Genomic DNA, 12,635 nt, shown 5'->3' with positions numbered 1-12,635 from the left:
TAACCGGTAAATTACCACTACAACTGCGCAATCATCGCGGTCACTGTGTAACACCTACCTCGCCAATGGCTCGTCAGTATTGTGTAAGTGGTGTAAGTGAGCCTGCTTCAGGAAACGGAAGCGCGATTTCATCTTGTTCATGATCGAGAATCAGTAACGGCCAACACAATATTATTCTACACTTCATGATGCGCCCGGACTTTGGTTGGAGTACAGAAAATTATCATGAGACAAGTACTATGTCCTACAACTTCGTAATAACTGGTAGGGTACGGTACTATTAGTTGGTAGCTCAGCCGTTGAATGGTGAACGAATTGGTACTACCGCTTACGTACCTGCAGATAGCGGCTCGAAGCCTGCAGCGTTCAGTTACTTCAGCGCCCCCACTGCAACATTAGCGCTGTCGTTGAGGTCGTAGTCTTCGAGCTTCCATTACTTTCACTGGATGGGACGGATCACGCTTTGCCGGGGAAAATCCTGGAGCCGCCAAGAATACATTTTGGTAGCGGTAGACCCAACGAGCCAACCAATCGTAAATCAAATCCTACCGTCGATCTCTCACTAGCCCTAACCAAGAAAGCCTATGTCACAACATCTATGGTACAGGTATGTAATAGTTTTTAGAATATGCTTTGCTCGCAGGGCTGCCAGGTGTGTTCGCGTGGTTTGAGGGTAGTGGTCGCTTCGACAGTGGCGGAGCAGCTCTGCTTTACATACAACACAACTGGAATTCCATATGTGTGTGTATAGGTAGTTATTATTAGAAGAAAAACCTTTGGGGGTAACACATGTCAAAGAAGAGTACCGAAAATGAAGGCTAGGTACGCGTTGTACAATACGCAAGCACAAACGCCATACAGCAGTCAGCCGTACAGAACCAGTAGTATTTCACAAAGACCGAAAGTGCTGACGTGAGAAATGATCGGTGAATAGGGGAACCAGCCTTTTACTTATGTACCGCACCCTTAGGGCAACACCGTTAAACTAAATAGTACGAATACTGTAGACTGTAGTAGTGCGACATTATCCATTCCTTTATCATTATGTATCCTTAAGGGATACGGCAAACTGCCAGGCTGCTAAGTGTACCTGTAAGATAACGCTGTCATGGAGATCGTGGCGATAATCTAAACCAGTAGGTAAGCGAAGGATTGGGCTGCCGCGAATATAGAGATTTGTTTCTCATGTTTCTTGTTTCGTTTGTTCCCGTCCCTCCGGATAATATTGCTTGGCTTTCTTGGCTTCAAGGTGAGCCCTGTAGCTTACAGGGTTGGCTCGGATACTATTATGTGATTCGTTGGTATGTGATCTCTCGTCTGAAAATCCCTGCTAAATCTGTATTGATTTGTTGAGCTACGCTTCCATTTTTGTTTAATTCTAGATGAGGAATGATGCAAGGTCCCATCGGTGGGCGTAGGTTTCCTCAAGTGCCTACGAAAAGCCTCTAGCCGGATCACCGGCTTTCTCTTCTCCGCGCACACAAAGATGGGCGGAATCCTATCCTTATTATGTTAATGATGATGTTATGACAAAGTACTTGTCGCTTGGTTGTATGGCGGAGTGGTGTACAAAGTAACAAAGTGACACCCTCCAATATCATGGGAAGCAGAGTGATAATGAATATAAAGACATACAGCCTCCCGTCTCAGTACTATCCCCCCGGCTCTTTGTTGCTTTTTTCTACTTGACTTTCTCATTGGACTGTAATCTACGAAGGCGCAAAAGCCCTGTACAATAAGCATATGAATAATCTCCACCGACACTTCTAATTCGAGAACCTGAGCTGCACTGCCATCCTTCTCAGGCTGCGATATAATACAAGAGGCTGAACTACATAATAAACCAAATTTCCGCGTCAACTTCATCAACAAAGCCTTTTCTCAACCTGTTTACCACCATATTCCCAGATACCTATTCCCATAATCCGACAATATGCGTGTATTAAACCTCATCACACTTTCTGCCATCGGCACTTCCAGTGTCTTTGCCCAAAGCAACAATGTCACAGGGGTAAGTCTTCAACACCCGGGACTATTATAGTTGATATCAATGTCGCTAACGTAATATATTAGAAACTAGGTGACGCTCCTGCTACCTCCGGCAACCCCGCTGGAAAAATCGCAATCGCCACTCTCCCTGAAGACGCATTCTGGGGTGGAAGCATAAACGGCAACGTCAGAGGCCATGTTGCTGCCACGTCCGGTGTAGACGGTAACGGCATCGACTACGAAGTCTCCTTCTCGAACCTCCCTACCGAAGGCGGTCCTTTCAGTATGTCCCCCTACACCTAACCCTCCCACACGTATAGCCTCAACTAACCACAACCCAGTCTACCACATCCACGTAGCCCCCGTCCCCTCCGACGGCAACTGCACCAGCACCCTCGCCCATCTCGACCAGACGATCCGCGGCGAAGACCCAGCCTGCGACCCCGCGCGCCCCGCGTCCTGTCAACAGGGCGACCTGAGCGGGAAGTACGGCAAGATCAACGGGTCCGCGCCGTTCGCCGCCAAGTTCCACGACCCGTACACCTCGCTCGTCGAAGGCGACGGCGCGTACTTCGGCAACAGGAGCTTGGTCTTCCACTTTAACAATAAGACACGCATCTCTTGCGCTAACTTCTCTGTCCTCTCGTCGAATACTACGTCCCCTTATCCTACCGGCAGCAGCCCGGCTAAGTCGTCCCCGACGGCTTCGACGATCCCGGTTACGGGTGCTGGTGCTGCGTTGGGTGTTGTGAGGAACTTGGCTTTTGCGCCGGTTGTTGTGGCTTTCTTCGCTTTGCTGTAGGGGGCTGGGTTTAGTCTTTCACTTCCTTCCTCCTAGGTACCTACCTAGTAGTTGTCCCTGGCCGTGACATGTCTCCGGTCTGGGCAAAAGTTGAAAAAGTTCATTGGCTTGGTTCGTTCTTTTGGTCGGCGTTTCGGATGGGGTGATGATGTCCGCTGCTGCCCCTGGAGATTGACGCCTTGATGATATGGATACCTGTATGTACAGGATGGGGATGAGGCTACGGTTGATACTCGCAAAGAGATAGATCTCATGTGGACTTAGGTTGTTTAAGTTTTCATGTATATATTAATTATTAATACTGTGGTATTTATATCATCCCCTCATGACATCGCCAACTATTTGTTTAAGTTCCCACATGGTGTTAGTAAATCTTACCTAGGTATGCTATACCATACTATGCTATGCTCGGTACCAAGTAGGCAAACAAGAGACATAGCAGATCTAGAAAACCATCCATGGGCGAGGGTTGAGTTGGCGCTCTAGATCGTTCGTATGCCTCGGCTTCTGGGACTCAAGATTACGTCACGACGGAGTTGATAATCTTGAGAACGTGTGATCAGCCGAGACACGGTAGCAGGCCGGTGAAGATGGAAGTATGAGACATGGGGCGCGTGACGGTGAGGGCGGGGGAACGAGACAACTGATATTTGTCCGAGCGTTGAGATATCATCGATATCCAGGTATGGTTGACATTTCTGTCTTGAAGCCCAAGTGTTCCGTGCGGCATTTCGGGGTCATGTACGACAGCATGTCGATCTACCAACCGTTGAAATTAGAATGTGATATATGTTAGAAACAGTTGGTTCCACCCTTCTATCACATCAGACCACAATATGTCAGGATACTTGTGTGTGTTGTGGGTTGTGGCGTTCGGATGAAGACTATCCTTTAAACCGTTCACTAGTTAGTATTGATATATCATATTTGACCTTATTTTGGTCGATTCTATTAGGTAGTCGATGTGATATCTACCTAGTAGGTATATAGGTATACTTAGGTAGGTACCTGTAGGCATGTCATTACCTGGTCCTCGAGCACAGAGTCATATTTCTCACATGTTGAGAAGATCAGAATATCAAACAAACAAACTTATATCCTCTCCGATGGACCCTGTAGCACTTGTCTTAGTAAATAAGTTGTCAAATTTCATGAAGAACAAAGTGAAACAAGCCTACAAGGACAAGTGAGAGCCCCGTATTAATTACAATCATAGAGAGCGGGAAAATATCAAATTGAAACAGAATCAGGAACCGATAAATGAATTACCCCGGATTCGGTCCGAGGCGGAGGTATGTCTTTACCATATTTTAGATTGTGGTCATGTTAGACATATCATTTGGTGTGGTGAAGAGAAGTTGATTTAGGTAGATCACTTTTCTCCAGATTTTCTCAGGAAGCCTGAGTCTTATTACACAGCATATGCTTAACTAGGAAAGCCGGTACGAACGATGCAAGAACTACATAAACTCCGAAGAGGATCTTATCTGAAAGTTTCCTCCAGTATATCACTCTTTTCTTTTGGAACTGCGGCTCACCAAGTAGTCCGCGCACTTGGAGTATCAATACCGATATGCATGTTTCAGCCCACCCTCCCACGATTAAGGGTCTGGAATACCAAGTCCCTTGACCTGATCTGAAAGTAAGCTAGCTTGCTCTTATATACGTCGTGCACCACACCTGCAGCAATAGTCAAGTCGGCGCATAAAATACCATACATGAGCAACGCCAAGGAGCTGTCCCCCTGGCATAGGTACGTGACATGTTAAGTTCGTGGTGGTTCCTGTCAGATCTAGGTGGGCTATAGAGCCATTTTATTATAGCCTCTAGGTTGTATTATTGTTGTGATATTGCGAAAGATATACCCACTTTCGTCATATGTCTAAAAACCTCTATGATCTTTCCCCTTAGTATTATTGTTTGGTAAAGTGCCTTGCACCATGTTGATCCCAGGAGGTAGGTAAATATGATACGTCAAGTTCAAGAGTGATACGACATAGGGAGAAAAAAAAGGTACGTACATCTCGATTTTCCTTACAATAGAATGCTTGCCATCGGCTGAGAGTCTCGACGCTAGCATTTCAGCTTGAGGCGCATGTGTATGATACACTGCTATAGAGTCGAAAGTGGCTAAGCGTACTTAGGTAGCACTTCAGGGGGCAACACCTGGTAGCTGGCTACCTGCAAGGCTGAACAATATTGCCCTAAAGCACGTGTCTATGTGCGCGATGGATACATAATATTGCCACGAGGCATGAGTAGGGCGGTGCGGGAGAGAGGGCTGTATGGTTACATGCGAGGATGATCGACGTGTAGTCTCGAAAGTCCTGGAGCAGCTTCTCAACTTCCGATAGGCCTCCAAGTACAGCCGCTTATGGACCACCATGTTCCAAAAATGGACATGATTTATCGGAATGGTCTGTGATAGGCATCGTTCGTCCGATAATGGCAGATCCTCACGCTCACACATGACGTTGTGCCCGCCAAGATTACCTGCGCTTCCCAAGGATACAGATCTAGCACGTACCGAAGTATGCAGCCAGCTCTTCGGGGTCTAACCTCACTCCAGCCGTAGGAGATATTGTTCCACGCGTCCCGGCCGTCAAGAATGCAGGAGATCGGACCCTAATGCAATGCGCGGTGAGAACCAGGGTAAAGCGAATAGGAGGGTAGGCTGCATCTGTCAGGGCGCGGGTGAGGTTTCCAATGGGACATTCCATCGACACGTAGATCTTTTAATATAGATCGGATCTATGCTGCGGGTTGCGGTTATTTCGCCGATGAACATTCGTTTCGAGACTCCGACTGTAGACAGGTAGGATACCTAGGTATTCACTGCCTCATATTACATCTTCTGAGCCGCTAACCCCGAACCTCAGGACCTCGGCAAAAGATAATAAAGCAATAAACCCGATACCTATAAACTGATAAGCTACCTACTTAGTACCTAAGTATGGACCTTTCTTAATGGGAGGCCTAGTTGAATGCGGCGCCGGTTTAGCAGCTGAGAAGCGATGTCAGCAGGGGTAACAATAGCTCAACTCGGGTTACAACTTGGATCCACGATTTAAGGTCCGTGATACATGTGGAATCATAGCGACAAGGCGACGAATCCAACCTAACTACCAGGTAGGTACTAGATACGTTACATGCGTACAAATTCAAACTTTTCTCCTTCTCTTTTTTCCTTGTCATCCGCGTTTCCGAAGATAGTTCAACTATGGGATTGGATGATGTTGAACACGAAAGACGAAAGTACTTACCTCTTTCAAAGCTGAATACGGAGTCAAGATAGGCGCGCCGATTGTTGCTAGAAAGCAAATGCGAGATGTGGTCCATGACTAACAGAAGTTTTCGTTTCATTGCAGCTGGCTCGATGCAACACACCCGCAGCGTAAATCGAGGCTAAGCTTCTGAGTAAACCGAACCTAACTCAGCCACAGATAGCTGGATTTGCCCGAAGTGTCCAGGTGTTGAAGACTAGCAAATCGAAATAGGCTAGAGCAAAGCCCGTGGAATCGGGGAGAGGTGCGTGACCCGACGGGTTTTCCAGTTGAGTATGCGAGTGTTCGGGCTATAGAACGGGTATATGTTCAGTCTCATATTGCGATAGGCGCCAATGGTTCTTATGGTCAAAGCTGGTTCAGCGCGGATCCTGTCAGTTACTGTTATTGGTTTAAAGTAAGGTGTGAATCGAGCCTCGTGGGCAAATATTGTCAAGGGCCTCTGTATTATAGCGCTGTCAAATTGGCGATCCCAGGGGTGTTGCATGACCTGGGAACGGGAAAAGGAGCTTACCTAGTAGGTAATTAAGACCTCGTAGGTACTGTACCTACCAGGTAGGAGGAGAGGGAAATGGGTATTAGTAGATAGGTAGGTAAAATTGAAATAAAAATAAAAAATAAAGATAAAAGAAAATATGATAGTTAACCAGGACCAGGTAAACTCCATTGACTTTAGCGACCACTGGACAACTGAGTTACCACACGTTTCCTTGTTCAACTAGCATCTGTGGTACCCTATGGCTCGTATGCTCGTTAGCTGGTTAGCTGGTTAGCTGGTTAGCTGCTGTAAGCAATGATAGGCAGCTAAAGAAGTAGGAAAAGCAATTAATAACATTTATCTCTTAGCTAGATCCATCGCCTTGGCGGGCTTAGCACTAGGTCCGTCCTCAAGCCGCCTCAATTTCCTACTCTGGACCTTCTGGCGGCCACCCCTACGGCCATTATCCGCCGTCTCGATCTTGATCCGTTAGGGCTCACTACCTACTACATACCTACTACATACTACATAATACATACTATCTCTTTCTCCATCTCCACATCTCCCTTACTACCTTACTACTCTCTGCTACTCGAAGATGGGAATGCAGCAATGTAGGAGTGAGATGTCCAGGGATCTTCTAAAGTCTAGACGCAGAGACTTGCAGAAGTTGTGCCCATATGACGCACACCCTCCTGTACTGGAGGTCGGCGACCACTTTCTCGCAAGCAGCAGGGATCGACTCTCTGAGCACAACCAAGCTACGTACCTTGGATACTCCCTCACGGCATACTGGGGTTTGGGTCGACAGAAAGAGAGAGTTGTCGATGACAGCTGCAGCCAACCCGCCGCGAGTACAACTTCTCGCAGCTCTTGGCCGTAACTTTCGCGGCAAGCCATCCCACCCTTTTCATGGTGATTGGGTTCATAGGCCGTTCAGAGACCGAGGCCGTTGCACTCACCACTCTCCCCGCAACGCTTGCCTGAAAGAGGCGCTCGACCTATCCAAGCACGCAGAGGAGAGCAAAACTTTAGAACGAACGCCAAATAGGATGCCTTCCTACCTGAACCCATGTCTTAGATGACCCTTGCAAGTGGTGTAAGTGGTAATAGTGTCTGCATACTTGCATGCCTTTGCCGCGATCGGTTGACATGCTTATTCCGCCAGAGCCTCCTCGGTAAGTCCTGAGGCCATTTTGGACCTCGTCCGAACTGTTGAAGATTTCACATTACCCATTCCAGTCGAACGGCAATTTTATGGCAGCCTTATCAAGTACGCCATGTCTCCACACGCTGCACAGCGAACCGCACAGGTCTAGCTATCCGTTCCAATCATACGAAGTTCGTTAAACCCCCTTGCATCTGACAACTTGCGCCTCTTATTTCGGCCAAAGTATCTAGGGTCCACTAGCGTACGTCAACCGTCTTCTTCCCCAAAGCTCGTGAAGTAGAAGGGGGGCCCTCTCGAACTATAGATTTTCTCCCTCACTTTTTTTTGCTTGTCCTTACCGGGATAATTCTAGATGTACCTGAGCAACCTACGGGACGTGTAGCGAGCTAATTTTGGACAGGCAATCCGGTACGTATCGCCGTCGTCGCTCCTAAAGAGGAAAGGGTCAGGTGTGTCAGACCAGATCGAGGGTCCAATAGTCTCCGCCAGCTTCCCATCATCAGATGTGCGGCAAGTATCCCTGAGGGAACCGTCCCCAGGTACGATGTATCACTAGATCGCAGTCTCTAGCGTGCGATGTGCTGCGCCTACCGCTTCCCTTATCGACTCGCCAAGCTGTTTGTCCGGTCATCCGCTTGTGCCAGGTTCATGAGTTCAACATGGAGAGACAGCCAATGGACGATACAGAATGACTCTCGCACACCGCGCCACCACCTTGATGCTGACCTTTGTCGACTAGATGATGTAGGGCGGATATCACCCCACGCTACTTCCCCATGTCTTCCGCTACGGGTGCCCTTAGTGGCGGGAGAGAACGAGGTTGATGGAGGTGGAGGTGGAGGTGGAGGGGTTGGTCGTGGTCGAGTATAAGATCCCTTCGTCTGGACCTGACTCGGGACGATGACCTTTCAGAAAGAACGATACAAGAGCTAGCATAGACCCTACTCGCTACCTATTAGAGTAGGAAGTCAGATTCGAAGCAAGTCGTCTTATCTTCTAGTACAAGTTTAAGTCAACTCTTTCGAACTTTGAGGAAACTTGGTCCATTACTCGTACCTACCTCTCTACATACCTACCCCTACCCCTACCCCTACCTCCCAACATATATATACCAACAATGCCTCTCCTTACCATGACGAAAGGGTACAACAGTGACGTAGAAGCTCTGCGTCAAAAAGAGTACCCCCATATGAACGATGGTATGTTCTCCGCCCAACTTTTTGAGTGCTGCAGCTAAACCATGATCAGGGGTCTATTTAGACCACAGCGGAGCCACTATATATGCGAAATCTACCGTTGATTCATTTTGCGCCAAGATGGTCACCAACCTGTACGGAAATCCACACTCGGAGAATTTTCCGGCCAAACTTTCCGGGGATGTCGTTGATCAGGTGCGGGAGAAGACGCTCAACTTCTTCGGTGCAGATCCCGAACACTTTGACTTGATTTTCGTAGCAAACGCTACTGCGGCTATCAAACTTGTTGCAGACTCTTTTAGAGACTTGTCTGAGAAAACAAGTGATCGGAGGTTCTGGTACGGCTACCACAAAGATGCGCATACGAGCATTGTGGGAGTTAGGGAGTTGACATATGGGCAATCTTACTGCTTCCGAGGTGATCAGGAAGTAGAAAGATGGCTGCGTTCCCCTGAGTCGAGTTTTGTCAACTGTTACCATCCCGGCGGTTTGGGGCTCTTCGCCTACCCTGGGCAGTCCAACATGTCCGGCAGAAGACTACCACTGTCGTGGCCCGGAATTCTGCGACAGTCAGAATACTTACAGAACACCTATACCCTCCTTGACGCTGCCGCGTTAGCAATGACATATCCCATGGAAACTATTTTCCGCGATGTGGACCGCGCACCGGACTTCACCTGCTTGTCCCTATACAAAATCTTCGGATTTCCAGATATCGGGGCGTTAATTGTTCGAAAAGAATCAGGGCACATTCTTACTCTCCGGAAGTATTTCGGCGGAGGAACTGTGTCCATGGTTGCGACGTTTGGCGAGAATTGGCATCGATCAAAGGGTCTACAAGCACCTACTTATAAGCTTCATGAAGGTCTCGAAGACGGAACTCTCCCATTCCATAACATTCTCGCTCTTGGAGAAGCTATCGATGTTCACAAGAAGCTGTATGGGTCAATGAGCAGGATCTCCGATCACACGTCCTACCTCATCTCTAGACTGTGTCGAGGTATGGCTACTATGCGCCACTCCAACGGACGACCGCTTTGCCGAATCTACAACGAAAATAATAATTTCGATGACCCAACAAAGCAAGGCTCTGCCATTGCGTTCAATATATTGAGAGCAAATGGACAGCATGTACCTTACTCTGACGTCGAACGTTCGGCCAATTCTGCAGGCATATATATAAGATCAGGAGGTAAGGGTGACTCGACTTATTAATTGCCAGCCACGGCGCCGCCGTTATATTGGCTTTACTAATTTCTTTCAGGGGTCTGTAATCCCGGCGGCATCTTCACGGCGCTTGGCTATGAGCCGTGGATGACCGAACGTGCCCTATCTGCCGGTCACCATTGTGGCTCACATGGTATAAGCATCATCCACAGGCTTCCCACAGGGTGCGTCACAACTAACGTCTCGTCTTACCCTACCACTTCGAAATTAGAAGACCCCCTTGCATGATATATATACTGATACGCCGATGTCGCACAGAATTGTTCGAGCCAGCTTGGGGGCCATGTCAACTAAGCAGGATGTCGATACGTTCCTGGACTTCCTACGTACGACGTTTCTTGAGGACGATGAGGAGTGGCCAACTCCGACCCGAGCGGCCGTCCTGTCTCCACGTTCCGAGGCCCTTGCCTTCGACCTCCCCGTTGATTATACGACGAGTAACTTCCCCGATGTGCGGGAGGTCCCGCGCCCGCGCCCCATGCCCCATCATTTCTCATCGGCCCCCGAAGCTACTCCTAGGGTTACTCCCTTTGCGATGAATGACCTAATCAATGGAATCAGTGGTCTTGCCGCTGTCAAGTAAAACATTAAGGATTATGACTAGCAACAATGGTTTCCTAAAATGTGTTCTGTTTGCTCCATTAGTGTTCCGATGTCTGCTCTGCTCATGTATGATCAGTGTATGATCAAGTCAGGAGGTTGCAGAGCAACACACACACACGCTCATTCATTCAAAAAGGAGGGAGCGGTATCACACATGTAATACTTTAAGGCAAATTGGATCTCTTCCTCCCTTGTCTGGCATTGGAGTTGGTTTTCTTATTATAGCTATAACGGGTGTACACACCATTCTGACAGTATCCGGATAATAAAAGAAACGTGTATTGTAGGCAACATTAGGTATTAATAAGAAGTTTGCCGTTGGCTTCCTTTAAATTCAATCATCATATGTCCAACCCTCGTGCTCCCAGCATACTACGGTAACACCGTGGCCGATGCCACTGTATTTCCGACTTTCAACTACGGGATATTGATAATAAAGCCACGGGTTTAATTCATCCCACTCTAGCAATTACGGAAGACCTATCCCGGTAGGTATTACCTACAGACAGGTATGCTGCAAATATCACCGTTCCCCCATTGGTACTAGGGGTATATAGAGACCCTGGTTATATAAACATGCTGTGGCGCATATTATGTCAGATCTTAAGCCATCCATCCCGAAGCTCCAATAGCTTTGCCGCGACGCTACTCGTTTCCGCCCTGGCGGCGCGGCGCGGTGCAGCACATTGCAATCAATAAGCGCACCCCGCGTAGGTAACGGTAAACAGGCCTTGCTCTGTACCTAGATAGGTTGGTGTAGGTACCTAATATATACGAGGTCCACTCCCTGTCCTGTCGTGTCGTGCAAGCGGTATGTATGTAATCATCCGCCCGCGGAGGATGCTAGTGCATAACGTGACGTACAGCGCAGGTCGACCTTAAATAGCGAGCACGAAGCGCAGAAATGCGAGGTGACCTTTTCTGTCGTGACACGCCTCCGGAGCTAAATCAAACTCTTGGCCCCTTTTTTGTCAAACCAAACAACTTGCTAAATCCAGCCTTCGATGGTAACTCATTGACAGTGATCTACGGAACCTAGGGTAGCATCGACAGCCTACTTTAGGGAATGCGGCTGGTGGGAAGCATCAAACTATGAGGCGCAAGGTAGCAATGTGAGAGCCGTGCGCTTCCAATGTTTCTTATTCGGTCGTGCATCATTTTATTCGACCAGTTGTTCGAACATCAACTTACCCTTCGCTGCCTTTCCTCCCCTGGAGATGGAATAGGCGGCAGTGTCCTCGATATTGAACTCTACCTACCCTATCCTAGCGTTCCGTGGCTGCTTAACTTACGAATCTTGCCAGCACCGCCTTAGGACAGCCAAGAATTTCGCGGCAATCCTGCTAATTTCTGTGCTACGAAGGCGCAATCATAAAAAGTGTCAGCCTTGTAGGACAACTAACTCTATGGTGTGTAGTCGGAACCGGGTCACCGGAGGTTGGCCCTTCGAGATGGGATGCCACGACAGTCGAAAGTACAGTAATCAGATGACGACACCCCTCATTTTGATTCGAATCTGGCTTGGCCCAGAATGCACGATATGTCGCAATATTGGGCGGGACCGTATAATGCTAGGTTATGGTCGTACCACAACGACGAGAGCGACGGTAGAAGCGGCAGTTACTATGCATACATGGTTCTCGAGCATCTGTTCTGGATATAATCCATTATACGAATTTCCTCCTCAGCCTATTCGCACCACTTTATGCTCTTTGATCCTCCAGACTTCTTTTCCCCCCTGCAACTCGCGGCTAATCTTTCTTGTTTAGGGGCTTGGTGTCGATAGCTTCAAGGACGTTCCTGAGCACTTGATTCATCCAATACTGCGATCACAGCCGGATCATATAGCGGCGCCGTCATGAACTCCAAGAAGATAGTCCTTACG

The 12,635-nt window shown here is 48.2% G+C and overlaps 2 protein-coding genes across 2 annotated transcripts; both read left to right on the top strand.

Moving 5' to 3' along the window:
* Window positions 1-1,366: 1,366 nt before the first annotated feature.
* Window positions 1,367-3,143, top strand: GGS22DRAFT_153274 (superoxide dismutase). Its single transcript, XM_047959820.1, has 3 exons — window positions 1,367-2,011; window positions 2,074-2,272; window positions 2,331-3,143. The coding sequence occupies exons 1-3, from the start codon at window positions 1,934-1,936 to the stop codon at window positions 2,789-2,791; spliced, it is 738 nt and encodes a 245-aa protein (XP_047822979.1). The 5' UTR covers window positions 1,367-1,933; the 3' UTR covers window positions 2,792-3,143.
* A 5,342-nt stretch (window positions 3,144-8,485) lies between these two features.
* Window positions 8,486-11,088, top strand: GGS22DRAFT_67997 (PLP-dependent transferase). Its single transcript, XM_047967770.1, has 4 exons — window positions 8,486-8,923; window positions 8,973-10,112; window positions 10,185-10,311; window positions 10,406-11,088. The coding sequence occupies exons 1-4, from the start codon at window positions 8,842-8,844 to the stop codon at window positions 10,728-10,730; spliced, it is 1,674 nt and encodes a 557-aa protein (XP_047822978.1). The 5' UTR covers window positions 8,486-8,841; the 3' UTR covers window positions 10,731-11,088.
* Window positions 11,089-12,635: the final 1,547 nt, after the last annotated feature.

This window comes from Annulohypoxylon maeteangense (assembly GCF_022496945.1).
Source record: "Annulohypoxylon maeteangense strain CBS 123835 unplaced genomic scaffold GGS22scaffold_2, whole genome shotgun sequence".
Taxonomy (NCBI): Eukaryota; Fungi; Ascomycota; class Sordariomycetes; order Xylariales; family Hypoxylaceae; genus Annulohypoxylon; species Annulohypoxylon maeteangense.
This window is presented reverse-complemented; position numbering and strand designations above follow the sequence as displayed.